General features: G+C 42.0%; 2 protein-coding genes across 3 annotated transcripts in view; both read right to left on the reverse strand.

The window, feature by feature from the left end:
• Positions 1–1,172: 1,172 nt before the first annotated feature.
• BRK1 (BRICK1 subunit of SCAR/WAVE actin nucleating complex) lies at positions 1,173–3,282 on the reverse strand. The gene is made up of 3 exons (XM_082214622.1): positions 3,068–3,282; positions 2,855–2,937; positions 1,173–1,813 (listed from the first exon to the last, which is right to left on the reverse strand). The coding sequence occupies exons 1-3, from the start codon at positions 3,183–3,185 to the stop codon at positions 1,787–1,789; spliced, it is 228 nt and encodes a 75-aa protein (XP_082070748.1). The 5' UTR covers positions 3,186–3,282; the 3' UTR covers positions 1,173–1,786.
• A 1,228-nt stretch (positions 3,283–4,510) lies between these two features.
• The window catches only part of FANCD2 (FA complementation group D2), a 35,464-nt gene continuing 26,176 nt past the window's right edge, over positions 4,511–13,798 (reverse strand). Inside the window, exons 30-44 of one of the 2 annotated variants that reach the window (XM_082214481.1) lie at positions 13,567–13,683; positions 12,501–12,629; positions 12,226–12,344; positions 11,727–11,837; positions 11,322–11,449; positions 10,579–10,678; positions 10,110–10,232; positions 9,830–9,923; positions 9,266–9,337; positions 8,810–8,848; positions 8,000–8,074; positions 7,401–7,475; positions 6,398–6,544; positions 5,429–5,500; positions 4,511–4,910 (exon numbers count right to left, since the gene is read on the reverse strand). In XM_082214481.1, coding sequence (XP_082070607.1) covers positions 4,833–4,910; positions 5,429–5,500; positions 6,398–6,544; positions 7,401–7,475; positions 8,000–8,074; positions 8,810–8,848; positions 9,266–9,337; positions 9,830–9,923; positions 10,110–10,232; positions 10,579–10,678; positions 11,322–11,449; positions 11,727–11,837; positions 12,226–12,344; positions 12,501–12,629; positions 13,567–13,683 — 1,479 coding nt within the window. In that variant the 3' untranslated portion in view covers positions 4,511–4,832. Of the gene's footprint in view, positions 4,914–5,428; positions 5,501–6,397; positions 6,545–7,400; positions 7,476–7,999; positions 8,075–8,809; positions 8,849–9,265; positions 9,338–9,829; positions 9,924–10,109; positions 10,233–10,578; positions 10,679–11,321; positions 11,450–11,726; positions 11,838–12,225; positions 12,345–12,500; positions 12,630–13,566; positions 13,684–13,798 lie in introns of both variants that reach the window. The other variant, XM_082214480.1, reaches the window with a different exon arrangement.

Here is a 13,798-nt window from a genome sequence, read left to right on the forward strand (position 1 = left end):
TTGGGAAACTGGGTGGCCAAGGTGGGGTGTTATGTGATGCACATTTGTAGAAATTAGAATCAACACCAATTTGAAATAAAATGTAGCTGGTTGTATGAGGGGCAGCTGAAAGGCTGACTGGAAGCTCCTCATCCTGTTTCCATTCAGGCTGCCAGAGGAGAAACAGTGGCTGCACCATGGCCAACAACATGTCTAGGTTCAGGTAGGTGGCCGCGTTGGTCTGACACAATCAAAATAAATAAAAAATTAAAAAATTGTCCAGTAGCACCTTAGAGAGAACAAACTTAGTTGGTCTCTAGGGTGCTACTGGACAATTTTTTTATTTTTTTTTAACATGTCTAGCTAGGATAAGCTGAAACCTTTACTCAGTCTCAACTCAGGAGACCTGGAGCAGGGCCTTTTCCCTAGTTACATCCAAGAGCTGCCTCATGTTGTACTTAAAACTCCCTTCCTCCTTGCCCACTGGCCATGCTGACTGGGGCTGACGGGAATTGGGAGCCCAAGAATATCTGGAGGGCCACCAGTTCCTCATCCCTGCTCTAGAGGCATGGATAGCTTTGACATGGCTCAGAGTTTGTGGCATGGTGAATAAATGGTGGTTTGCCCCAGCTTTCAGTGCCTATTGTTATTTTAAAATTAACTAATATATAACTTAGGCCAAAATAGGCATCTAAGCAGTATACTATTTATATCTATTTTTTATTATTAGTTGTTCATTTGATTTATTACCCAGTGCTCACCATCAAGATCACAGCAACTGAGCCGAATCGAACTACCTGGTCCTACTGGTAGTAGCCAGGGCAGATTCTCCCACTAGCACAGTGGGGCTACCCTCTTCTCTCTCTGCATCCCCGCAACACCTCCTCCACATGCACTCGGGTCGGAAGAACCCCCAGAACAGCACATGGGGGATATTGTTCCACTGGGCGAGCAGAAGTGCTTGCAGTGACAGGTCAATCTCCTAGTACAACACTGAATTCCACAATATTAAAATAAAAATAAATTTACACAAACATTTAAAATGTTTATCTATGGATACACTGGGGAGCTGCAAGTGTCCACCAATATTTTCTTGGACACTCAAACTATTCTGGCATTGGATGGGCTAAATACACGGCGGCAATATCCCTTATGCACACCCATCCCAAACTCTAGCTGCAGACTGACCAGACTTGTTAAGCATAGGAGGTTTTATTGTTGAAACACAAATGGAAAAAAAGATACCCCAAGTTACATCAGAGAATACAAAATACTTAGAAAACTAAGCCCCCCCTCCCTTGGCACATGATAAGTCTCCCCCTGCCCCCAAAACACACTGCACATTTATTCTGTTGGACAACCACAGCGAAATGAACTGATACCTTCCAGCAGCAAAAGTCAGCCACAGGATGCTCTTACTGTGTATATTGAAACTGCCCACTATGCACAGTCCCAACATCCTGGTCTGTTTCAACTGTTAAAAAACAACATCACCACCATCATTGTGTTCCCAGAAATGAAGATTTGGTTTCATAAAGATTCTGTTAAAGAGAGCTTTGCAAGCGCATAAATCGGCTTGTATAAAAACCACATAATTAAACATGCTCTTGTACAATTTAGCCATTTCAGGTGGAAATCACCCGCACAAAGTCACAGGCTCCAAACGGGGGATGCAGCTTCCCAAGGGGCAGAGACGAGCGTAACTCCCATCCATATTAAGAAATGAAGAAACTTGATGTCTGATCGTCAGCTTCGTAAACAGCTGCACATTTTTTTCCAGGTTGGCTCCCTGCCAGCCTCCGCCACCCTATGTCAGCGTTTCACCTTTTGTTACCTGTCAAAAGAAAGAAGAGAGCTTGCTTGCCTTGCAATGTGGTTTCCTGGGAGGGGAAGGGGGGAGAAGATATTCCTAAGTTTCTTTAGGAAACTTATATGTAGTATTGGTGCAGGAGTATAGATATTATTATTTCTTGTGTGCACACTTGATCACATAATGCCTTAAAATCTAAAAATAAAGCAAAAGTAGCTGGGCTGACCCATATGAAACAATCCCAAATCCATGTTAAGTCAATACCTTCACTATGCCAACCAAAATTTCAGAAAAGAGCATCAATAACCTACTTCATGCCACTCTGGTAGCACTTTTGTAAACTGCTTTAAAAAAAAATCAAGCAATGTATACATGTTATGAAATATATAAATAATACATGTACTTTCCCCTAATATGATAACTTAAAATCAAATACAGCGTTAAGTGTAGTGGATTTTTCTGGGTGGAATGTGTGGGCCAAATGTGTGTGATAAAGAAGGCTCCAGGCAACACAAAAAAGGCTTGTATCACAATGTGTCTGCCTTCTCCCTTATATGCTAGTTTTCTATGTACAGGAAGGTTTGGGAGGAAAGGCAGAGGCTGACTGGAGGGCTTTTGCAGTGCAGGGGGTTGAACTAGATGACCCATGAGGTGCCTTATTTATGAATCATTCAAGCACATAAGGGCCATAGCTAAGTTGCAGCGGTTCCATTGCAGGCATATCCAGTTAGCACTGCCAAGATTCCTTGACTGAAACCCTGCAGGGCCACTTGCCCATCAGCACAGGTCATACGAAGCTGGATGGTCCAGATCTGACTCAGCATTTGGCGGCTTCTTACATCCCTGCGCCCAACCTGCTGCCTGACCACTTTGGTTCCTCTCAACCTCCAGGGAGGGCAAAAGCAAGCCTGGCTTCCATGCCTGGAGGAAGCCTGCAAAAGGGAGCAGGGGGTCGTGGTAGCAGAAAAAAACCCGAAGCCAAGTCGGCCGCGGGTGCAGCCAGCCAGGCAATGGGGGTCATCGCCTTCCGGGGTCCCCCACCCTAAGGAGCCGCCGCCGCCTTACCCGGGCCTCGATGTATTCGATCCGCCTCTCCAGCGCCGTCAGCTTCTCGTTGAGCGTGGCCAGGCGCGAGCGGCAGGACATGTCTGCAGGAGGAGAAAAGGGAAAGTAAAGGTGGGCAAGCAGCGCCCCCAGCCAGACACCCCCCCCGCCCCGCTTGGCAGGGATCGCGACCCCCACAGGGAAGGAAGGAGGCCAGGGCGGCGGCTTCTGTACCGAAGGAATTGAGGAAGTCCGCGATCTTCTTGATGGAGCTGGTGATCACCTCGATGTACTCGCGGTTGGCCCAGTCCTGGTGGATCTCGCGCTGAACCGGGTCCTCCTGCACCGACATGACCGACAGCTGGGAGCAGACCACCCCCCTCCCCGGACGCTGCTGCGCTTGCGCACAAGACGCAGTCCCGTCTCCCCAGGCTTGCTTTTTCCTGCCTCGAAGGAACAGGCCCAAGGTTGCAGTGCGCGTGCGCCGTCCTTCCCTGGGCCCCGCCCTCCCCAAACCGGCGAGTCTGCGCACTGCTGAGCAGATGCAGAGACAGAGTTGGCATTTGGGTTTGTTGTGGGTTCAATCTTTTGCTTGTATTTCTCTTCTGAGGCCCAGTAGTGAGGGGCTTTTTTAGATTAAGGAAAGTCAGGTCTACCATACCTAAAGCCTGCAAGAGGGAGATAGCAAGAGAATCTTACGCTTATAAATCATGCGAAGTTAAATTTAAACATATTTGTGCTTCTTATGCTTTTAAGAAAAGGGCGAAGAACACACTCTTTTGGCTACAATACTTATCTTTCCTGATGTTGTGGTTTACCAGATTTTCTTCTTTTTCATAGCTTTGATGTGTAGCTGCAGAAGCCAATATGGCAGCATTGCGTCTTACTTTTACACTGTGGAATTAATGCTTCTCTGGACTTGAAAGCTTATGACGCAAAAACTCCTTCCTTCATAGCCATTATGAGGGAAGAAACTGCTGTGCCCCTATGATAAAGCATTTAAAATCAAGCATTATAGTTAAAGGCCTAAGGGGCTTTAAAAAGCAGGACTGCCCAAATTTAAAATGCAAATCCCACACCTTAAAGACATAGTCAAACCCCAGTTAACACCCCTGTAAGATAAAAAGTTACACAAACAAGAGACATATATTTGCTTTCCTTCCCAACTAATTCATGAAATTTGGGGCATGATTGATTCTCTGCTTACTTAACATTTTCTTACGCTCTGGAAAGCTACATGTATTTCATATTAAATAGAGATAACAGCAATACTTGAAAGACTATAAAGCTAGTTGGGCAATTCAGGATAGCAATATTTATATTTTTTCAATGTGTAGACATGGACATGATTCCATAGCATTCAATTGCCCTATTTAAATGCATATAGGCAATGTCATAGAAGCCTTGAAATGACTTGTGGGTAAGGGACACAACTGTCGAAGGTTAATTAAACCTACAGAAATGTCATTTGTGCCCCTTTAGTCCCTTTAAACACTTGCCACAGCATGCAACAGTTAGGATTTCTACTTTATTTAGTAAATTTGTGAATGAAACTCCAAAGATTTTAATACATATTTCTGCATGTAGCACTACAAACAACACAACAGGCTAGAACACTATACAAACGAGCAATGAAATATTTTTATGAGACGAAAGCAACCAAAATGAACATTCTAGTATTTTTTCAAATGTTTAATCAAACATTTCAAATCTTGATTCTTGACTCAAATGAAAAGTTGTATGTTTTGTTTTTACATATCACGGGTGGAGAATATTTAGGGATGGACAGAGAGCAAGGCATATGAGAGAGAAAAAGGGAGACAAATCTGGATGCAAGGAGAAAAGTGCTTTGATTTTCAAGGTGCAAATCTTTCTAGAGATCCACATAAGCTCACTGAAGCACAGGTGTTCTGGACACACAATCCATTCAATATTTGCTTCCTTTAATTTGCTAGTTCCAGTAATTATGCCATGAAGAATTAAGCCAGTATAGCCCATGCTAATCAGAGCTGTCTTCATCACTGTCTTTGATATCCATCCCATCTTCATTCTCTGAATCTTCCCCTTCCTCCTCCTCCTCCTCCTGGGGGAAAAAAATCATGGCACTGATGCACAAGCGGTGAAGATTAAGGGATACAGATGTATGCACATTATCTATAAGCATTTTCATTGAGCTAGCCACCACAACCCCAAATATTTCTTGGCCTCTCACCACCAGTTTAAACCTTATTAGCATATATGTAAAGTTAGGGGTAGGTTTCACCAATGTGCAAATTGCTGCCTTTCCATGTCCAAGAAAGGAATGGTTCAGAGTGCCATTTCCATCTTAATCTTATCTCATTAGGCTAACCGGATTATGCCCATTGGTCAGCCCACCCCCCCTCGAGCCTACAGACTGCAGCTCATTTCATGCAAAAGATGTTAGTGAGAAAGAAGCAACAGTGGCACAGCTCAGATTACAGCAAGAGTGAAGACATCTTATCATTGTGCATTTCCTGTACCAGAAACAGAATGATAATCTTGACCCTTCCCCTACTGAAGAATATAATGATCATAAAAACAACAACAACCACAATAGGTGCTTTAGACAATTACCTCTGTAGGAAGCTTGGAAATCTCCTCCTCCATTTTGCTAGCTTGAGATGCCTGTGAAAGAATCTCTTCTCCCTAAAATGGACACAATAAACTTATGGTGCCACTCAAAAATGGAACTCTCCTCTCTCTTGACTGGCTTTCTGCTAGTCTGTGAAGACCTTTTGTTTTAGACAAGCATTTGACTCCTGGCATATGACTATTTGGTTTTAAAGCTCTTTTGGTTGCTGCCCCTGCCCCTTTTTAGCTGTTCTTGCATTTGTCACAGACTGTATTTTGAAGAAGAAGAAAAAAATTGTCCAGTAGCACCTTGGAGACCAACTAAGTTTGTTCTGGACATTTTTTAAATTTATTTCGACTGTGTCAGACCAACACGGCTACCTACCTGTATTTTGAAGGTGTGTTATGAGCTGCTTCAAACATTCTACTGGAAGGACTCGGCACAAATACTTTTAATTTAAGAAAGGGCTTATTTCTTATTCTATTTCACTTAAAGACTGTGTGTGTCACTGTTGCCCGTATATCATTCAATTGAAGAGGATAATCACACTGTCAGCAAACTGGCTTCCAAAAGCCAGTACTGAAAATTAATTTCTTTGACTTCAGAGGCCCTTTCAGATGATCTCCATCGAAATAAATCATTCAAGTTAGCAACAACTAGATACTATGACGCTATCTGCACCATGGATGAGAGAAGAGGAATTCAGATCAATATAACGTTGCAGTTGCACATGGCTCATCTTGTTCCAACAATTTTAACTTTACCATTTCTTCACCGTACAGAGCTTGCTTAGTGTTCACTCAGCTTTCTAAAAAGACATCTGATAACATAAAAGTTATGATCTTCCATGTATTTAAATGTTATTTACTCTGCTAATACTTGAATAATGATGTCCATTCAAATTCCACCAAGCTCAGTCAATGAGCCATTCACAAGAAACCAAGTAGTGCTGTACACATATATATTCTCACCTGCAGATCCCTGTTTTTGAGGACGCCCACCCAGAAAGCTTCCTGACAATGATTGAGAGCCAGCATTGCTTTCACTCGGTAAACAAAGAGCTCAAGGGATTTCTTCAGTAGCGGTACATGGCTGGTGAGTCCTGTGTCTTGATGAATCTACACATGGAAAAAATGCACAGAAGGAAATTAACAATCCTTATCTTTTTCTGTATTTAATCAGGATTGTTCAGTTGGTTTGGGATATAGGAAATCTGACTTCAAACCCTGTTTTATGAATGCACTGAATGGCATTCAGCAAGGTTTTATCTCCCTGCCTCTGCTATGATAGAAATAACGACCTTCAATATGGTTGTTATAACTAAATAGTATAAAGGTTGTAAAATGCATATTATAAACTTAAGAGTGCTATTGATATTGTAGCTTGTTGCCTTTGGACAAACTTGCTCTTTCTTCTGAAGTCTGTCTTCTACCTCCCCTTCTCTCCCAGTTGCTAACTCTAAAAGGACAAGTGTAAGGTCAAGGAACAAGTTGTAGGCAACAGGACTGACAGGGGAGCAGGAAAGGGTCTGCTGCCATAAATATAACCTCCTTAAGTTGATCAGGGTTGAATATTATATTACTACTACTACTACTACTACTACTACTACTATTTTACAACAACAACAAAAACAATATCAGGAGTAGCAAAACAGATGATGACAATTTAGCCTTACAGAAGAATATACCTGTGGCTATGATATGTCCATAATAATAAAGGTCAGACTTACAGGCTAATAGCAATTAGCTTATAAAAACATTAGCCGGACCCTTCTTATTATGCATGGACAGGAATGGATAAAGCAAGAATAGCTGGAGGACAACCTGGAGATTCCCAGCCTCTTACTGGATTTGCAATTCATTACAAATAATCACTGAAATGGGAAGACTGAGCATACTCTGATAGAGAACTTAAAGCAGATTGACCAGATTGTACTAAATTAGAAGCCAACACCTTGTTTGTAGCCTGCTTTACCTTGGAATGGCCACATATGTGGTGAAGTTGTCTAGTGCTCAGCTGCAAGGTTTTCAGCAAACTCTGTACATCCTCCTGGAAGGTGGAAGAAAACCATTTACAAACCAGTTCAAAACTGCCACCTATTGGGCTACTTGGAATACTGCATTATCACTGTAACTCAAGGCTCTATTTTCACTCAGTGGGTTATACCGAACCAGTTAGGACGGCTTTGCATATTGCATCACACCAAACTCAGGTTTGCTATCAAGTGCACCGTACATTAAAAAAGGAGTTGCAGTCAGTCTTGGTTCCTGGACAAGTGTACTTGTATGATGCCCATATTTGCCACACGTCCCCTAAACCTCTTTGAGATGTACATTTAAAAGTAACACACGAAACAGCCCTTATCTGAGTTACTGTCTTACTATTATCCCATGCTCTGGGTCATGGCACTTTTGCAAGGAAGTGTCACTAAGGCACATAATTTGTTTCACCCACTGTTCAGTTCTCAGATCAACTCAGTTATACCAAACATTTCCTCCCCCATTTTCACTGTATCATTTGCACAGTCACTATACTACATGCTTAAAAAGACAGCCCTGTTTCCAACACCTTACCCTGTGTTTTTTAAAGCTGCAGTCCAATAGGGGCATGCCAAGCTTCAAGAATGTTTCCACAAAAAGACGCCCATACTGTGCGGAGCAAAGACAAAAAGGCAGAAAATGTGGTAATTGCTTACAAAAATTAGGAGATGCTATTTGAACAAGCCACGAGTTCACATCACAGAGCATGGAACCTTGCATATTTGTTTATTTCCCTTTCCAGCTTAATCAGGGAAGAAGTATTAAAGTATATCCCTGCCATCAATTTACATCATTTTAATTTTTATAGTTTCACCCAAACAATCTCAGGAACTGTTTCATAGGATGCCTGTAGTGCAATGTAGCTATGTAATCAAAAGGTATTTGTGCTCCAAAGTTTCTCTACTGTAGCAGGAATACTTGGGCAGAAGGTACATGTGCCAGTAATTTCAAGTATCAGCATGGTGCTCCCTCATACCTACATCCAAGTTCACATAATAAGCACTTTTCACTGAATGAAGTTCTGTGCTCCCTGCCTTGCAATTATAGCCAGGTGCAGAGTCAAATTGAAGTATCAGAGTCGAAGGCTCTTGGAAGTCCTAGATTGCCTGGGTTGTTTTTGGCACTGAGAGACCAGCAACTTTTGGATGCTCTCCATTTTTTCCTCAATTCCTGCTGTTCACTGCAGATCTCTGTAACTAAGAAATAGCACCTGAGCTTGCTTCCCCCCGCCCTGCTCTCTCCCAGCCCCCTTTTCTTTTGTGTGAGCTTGAAGGCAGGGATTGTCTTCTCATGCATTTGTAAGCCCCTGTGGGAGCCACCATTGTCATCAGATCCTCAACTTACCTTCAGGCAAGCACTGAGCACAGGCCTACTGTCAAATACCTGTTTGGAAAGAGTAAAGGATCCAGCAGAAAGAATGATGAGAAGCCAGAATGCTAGTTAAAGCAATTCCTCCCACCTTCCCAATGAATGTAAAAGTCTGTACAAGGTCCTGAGGCAGCTCATTCCAGCTGAACAGCTCTTGTAAGAAATTGCTGTTAGGAAGTTTCTCCTAATGTTTAGCCAAAATCAGCTTCCCTGCAATTTCCACCCATTGATTCTAGTCTGCACTCTGGAACAGCCCCGTTTCTGCATGGCAGTCACTTCAGATGTTTGATGATGGTTACCACATAATTTTTTTTACTCTTCTCCAGGTTAAACATAAAGGCACTCGTTTTGACTAAATGGATAAGAATACAGGAATCCTGCACGGTCATATTCCAGCAATGCATGTTCCTTGTTAATGTGAAGGCTGCTCACCTTGACTAAATTAACAAGGATGTGGAAATCCCGGACAGCCAGGTTCCAGCGTAGCAACTTCTCTAGCTGGACCTGTGGAATAACAAGAGGAGAAATATGTTTATTTGGGTATCATCTGGCTGCTGCCAGGAGATATGTTCCTCGAGGTGAGAGGGAGAGGCAGTGGTGATGAGCAAGTCCGAGGTTCACCTAGGCTTGTTCACACAATGCTAAATCACAGGTTAGTGTTACATCTCATTTAGGCCACTGTCAGTTATGAAAGACAACACATTTATATGACTGAGGTTTCCTACAATAAACAATGCAAGTGAGGGTTTGATCCTCCTCCAGCAAGTACTTTTAATCCAATTGTACTTAAATGCCATGGAGTGTTTGTGTGTGCGCACATTTACAATCGATTACAAATGTGCTATTTTACCACTTAGTTATTGTACTTGTGCAAAATCAGCTCTGAGCTTCAGGAATGAAGTACATGGTGAGGCTGAACACGCTGTAACACATTCTGCCAGAGCTATGGCATGCAGACTTCCTGCTAGAAATCTCAGATACCCTACGTCACCCTACCTCACTGGAATCTGATGGTTTTCCAGCAGAAATGCTTTTCGCTGAGCTTTCAAGCTGAGCCATCATCACTCGGAAGAAAACTGGAAAAGTTTGCCTGGTGAAAATAGAAAGTTGTGCTGAAGTCACACCATTTTGAAATAATACACAGCTTTCTGAGCATTCTTATTCTCTGAAGCATTTACATATTATTCATGCTGTATACATAATATAAGTTTCTCCAGTATTCCTTCTTTTTGAAGAACTGTTCAATGGAAAAAATAAATCTCAAGGTCCCCATTACCTGGTCAATGTAGGGTAAGTGGAAGAGTATTCATCCTTAGAAGATTGAATCAGCTGCGGAATCCCAACACTGCAAATGTCTTCTATCGCCTTCAATATATTATCTGTGTGCTCCATATAGATACTGTGTGGAACAATTTTTTTTTACAAAAATTACCAGAATTCCATATGGTATCAGAAAGCCTTATAAGGCTTATACTACATTACATTACATTACATTTGGCTTGATGTACTAGAAAAGCATAAAAGATGTTTTCCTCCCTATTTCATCAACATTCATAATTATAAAAATGTAGCGTAATTACAAATGCAATTTGATCAGAAATTGTGATTTTTAAACGATCTCAGTCGTTGCCAATGAGGCATTTTCAATGTCAAATGAAATAAACTGGCTGCTACATCATGATCTTTTTGTGGGAATGAAAGTAGAGAGCATTATGCTTATATCTCAAACATAAAGCCATCCTTACCAGAACAAAGTGTGGAGAGCATCATTAAACTGGGTGCCCTTCTGACGAATTCCACTGGGCTGCAGCCATGATTGGCAGAGAAAATGTTTAGTGATGGAAGCTGTCGAAGAAGAACAAAAGAAGAATGCATGGATTTATTTTATTGTGCAGGGCATGCAACAGTCTGTTGATCCGCTTTCAGTGTCTCAGTCAGGTAGCCAGCATGGGGCTATCCTGAGGTTGCTGAACTCCAACTCCCATTAGGCCAGCCAAGAAAGCCAATGGTCTGGCATGATGAGAGTTGTAGTCCAGCAACATTTTAGGGACACCATACTGGCTATCCATGAGCTAGGCAGATAACATGTGTTGAACACACCATGTGATTTTGCATCAACTTTTATTTCTTGCCATTTGTGACATCTGTGGGCTCAAGCACCTGTGGTTCTGCACCCATTGGAGTCATAGTCTCATAATCCTGCAACTATTTTTCAATGATCTCTGTTGGGTTGTGACATACAAAGCTCCCCCTGTTTTCAGGGAATTTCCAATAAGACGTACAAACATTGTGTGCATCATCCACTTTGGAATCCTACTTTCCATCTAGGTTAGTTAAGAAACACTAACCATAAATTAAATCATTTCAACATTTTATTTTTTGAAAGCATAGCATGCCTTCTTCAATGTGCTTGCTGAAACTCTCAAAAACTACACATAATTTATACAAATTAAAGCTATGCAATGCAAGGAAACTCTGTACACATTACCTATTTCATTGCTTTTCTGGCTAGTCCCAGATTTTTCAGTAATGACAAGCAGAAGCTGAGTGAGGCTCAGTGCACAGTAAATGTTGGGAATACTGTGCTGGAAGTTCAGTAAGTATTGAAAACTCTGACTATAGGATACAAAAAAGAAATTATTACTATTACTATTACTATTATTATTATTAACAACATTGCTGATAAATTGGCATAATAAACACATTCTAATATTCAGTTTCCCGTGCCCAGTGATGGATCCTATATCCTGTTTCTGAATCTTTACCTTTTAGATCCATTTGAAAAACTATCCGGAAGGATCAGGCACTTTGACAAGAGGAAAGGTGGTCTATTCAGAATGGGACTAAAAAAACACTAAGGGGTGCACCATGAGGGACATGTTCTTTATTTTACCTGAGCAACTCCTCAAGAGGGAGATCTCTCTCCCCTGGCTTGAGTCTATGTGCTAGGACACGAAGACCAGATTTCAGCAAGCTATGGTTTTCGTGTTGAGAAAATCCACTCCTGGGGAAAGAGAAGACATCAATCACCTTTTGCAATAATGCCTAGTGTGGGGAAGAGAAATGTAAGCATTCTTCAAGCTCTGTATGCTTTTCATGCACAGACTGCCAGCCACATGTCGTCAGAAATCTTGGGACTCATTTCTACAGCAGAGGACTATCAGCTCTGATTGCATAGTTGAGCACCCTAAAGTTTTGCTTACATTCTTGTCTTAATCTGACAAAGTAACTGTGTCAGGGCTATATGACAATGAGCTTCACAGGAGCCCATTCCTGACCTTAGCTAAGAATGGCTTGTTTGATGGGAGTCCTAGCCAAGAAGAAAAATAAGAGCCCTAAAATAAGAGTGATGGTTCATCCTCACTATCATATTTGCAGTTCCACACACTCACCAAGCAAACAGAAGGTGAAAGATTTGCAATAATCGCTGGTAACAGGATGACATGAGGTGGTGTTCTTGAATGTTGACCCTTGGCCCATCGATCACACCATGGTTCTCTGCAATCAGTGCCTTAATTGAAGAACAAACTATTAAGTAAAAAGCTGCCATTTGCTTGCTTACATTGTGATCCACCTACTTTACAAAACACTCATGATGGAAACAAACCCCATACCTGATAAAACACACATTGTATGTTGATGTAGTCTAAGCAATTTACTTTCTAACCTGGAAGTAGTTGTGCATATTTTCCATGTGGTTACACAGTGGCTTCAAGAGTTCAACAGCATATTCAATCACTTCTTGAGATGATCTTTGACAAAGATGTGAGAATCCAACATTTCTATTTCCTTTTCCCTGTAGAAAATCCAAGGTTTTTAAAGTTTTATGCAGTGATCAAACCTTAGTATAGGTGAAAGGGATTTTACCAATGAATGCTCAGCAAACATGACATTGTCTCCAGTATAGACTAAAGTGCATGGCTGGTACCAGCGTAAAGCTGGGCACATAACTGGGTCACCTTTTGAAGAGAATAAACTTGGAAAAATGTCGCTTGGACTTCCTCCCTCCCCAGCTTCCTACTTTGATCAAACCATAGTTTACTAAATTAGGTTTAACAACAAACTATAATTTGATCAAACCAGGAAGTATACAAGAGTGAATCAGAATGCACAAGGGACAAAGAGAGTGCATTACTTTTGCACAATACAGTGGTGCCCCGCAAGATGAATGCCTCGCAAGACGGAAAACCCGCTAGACGAAAGGGTTTTCCGTTTTTGAGCTGCTTCGCAAGACGATTTTCCCTATGGGCTTGCTTTGCAAGACGAAAACGTCTTGCGAGTGTTCCGATTTTTTTTCGCTCCCCCCTTTTTCTAAGCCGCTAAGCGCCTTTTAGCCGCTAATCCGCTAATCCTTTAATAGCCGCTAAGCCTTTAATAGCCGCTAAGCCGCTAATAGGGTTGCTTCGCAAGATGAAAAAACCGCTAGACGAAGAGACTCGCGGAACGGATTAATTTCGTCTTGCGAGGCACCACTGTAGGCTAGTTTTTACACACTCAATGCATCCCTCTCTGCCCTCCACCCAGGCAAGCAAGAAGCACTATCAGAATTCAAGGACACATTTCAACTGGGCCAAAAAACCTCTAGTAGGTTGTAAAGCAGAGCTGATGACAACTGTGGTCCGGAAGGATGTATGCCTTGGGGAGAGTCCTGCAGGCTAGAGAGGCCTGCGGAGGTGCATTTGGTCCCCGACATAAGGAACACAATGCCTTCTTGCTATCTCTTTTGTACGTACCTTAAAAAAGGGGGCTCTCTTTGCAGCAGCTGGAATCAGCATGTGTTCCAACTTACGACTCAGATCGTCCAAAAGGAACAGAAGCTGTGTTGGCCCAATCTGCACCACTTCATGGGTCTAAAAATTTAAGGGAAGAATATGACACAATTAAGCCAAATGCTCATATGGTGCCTATAAATGAAGTATTCTGGGATCTTCAGGCATTTAAATATAGCACTACATAAAAATGCAA

This window comes from Podarcis vaucheri (assembly GCF_965113315.1).
Source record: "Podarcis vaucheri genome assembly, chromosome: 2".
Classification (NCBI taxonomy): Eukaryota; Metazoa; Chordata; class Lepidosauria; order Squamata; family Lacertidae; genus Podarcis; species Podarcis vaucheri.

Bases quoted from the DNA above. Each gene is read 5' to 3' on its own strand.
- BRK1 (XM_082214622.1), bottom strand. From the start codon at position 3,185: ATGTCGGTGCAGGAGGACCCGGTTCAGCGCGAGATCCACCAGGACTGG. The intron at 2,938-3,067 runs GTACAGAAGCCG...CTCCTCCTGCAG, and splicing joins GGACTTCCTCAATTCCTTCG to ACATGTCCTGCCGCTCGCGC. The intron at 1,814-2,854 runs GTAAGGCGGCGG...TTCTTTTGACAG, and splicing joins TCGAATACATCGAGGCCCGG to GTAACAAAAGGTGAAACGCT.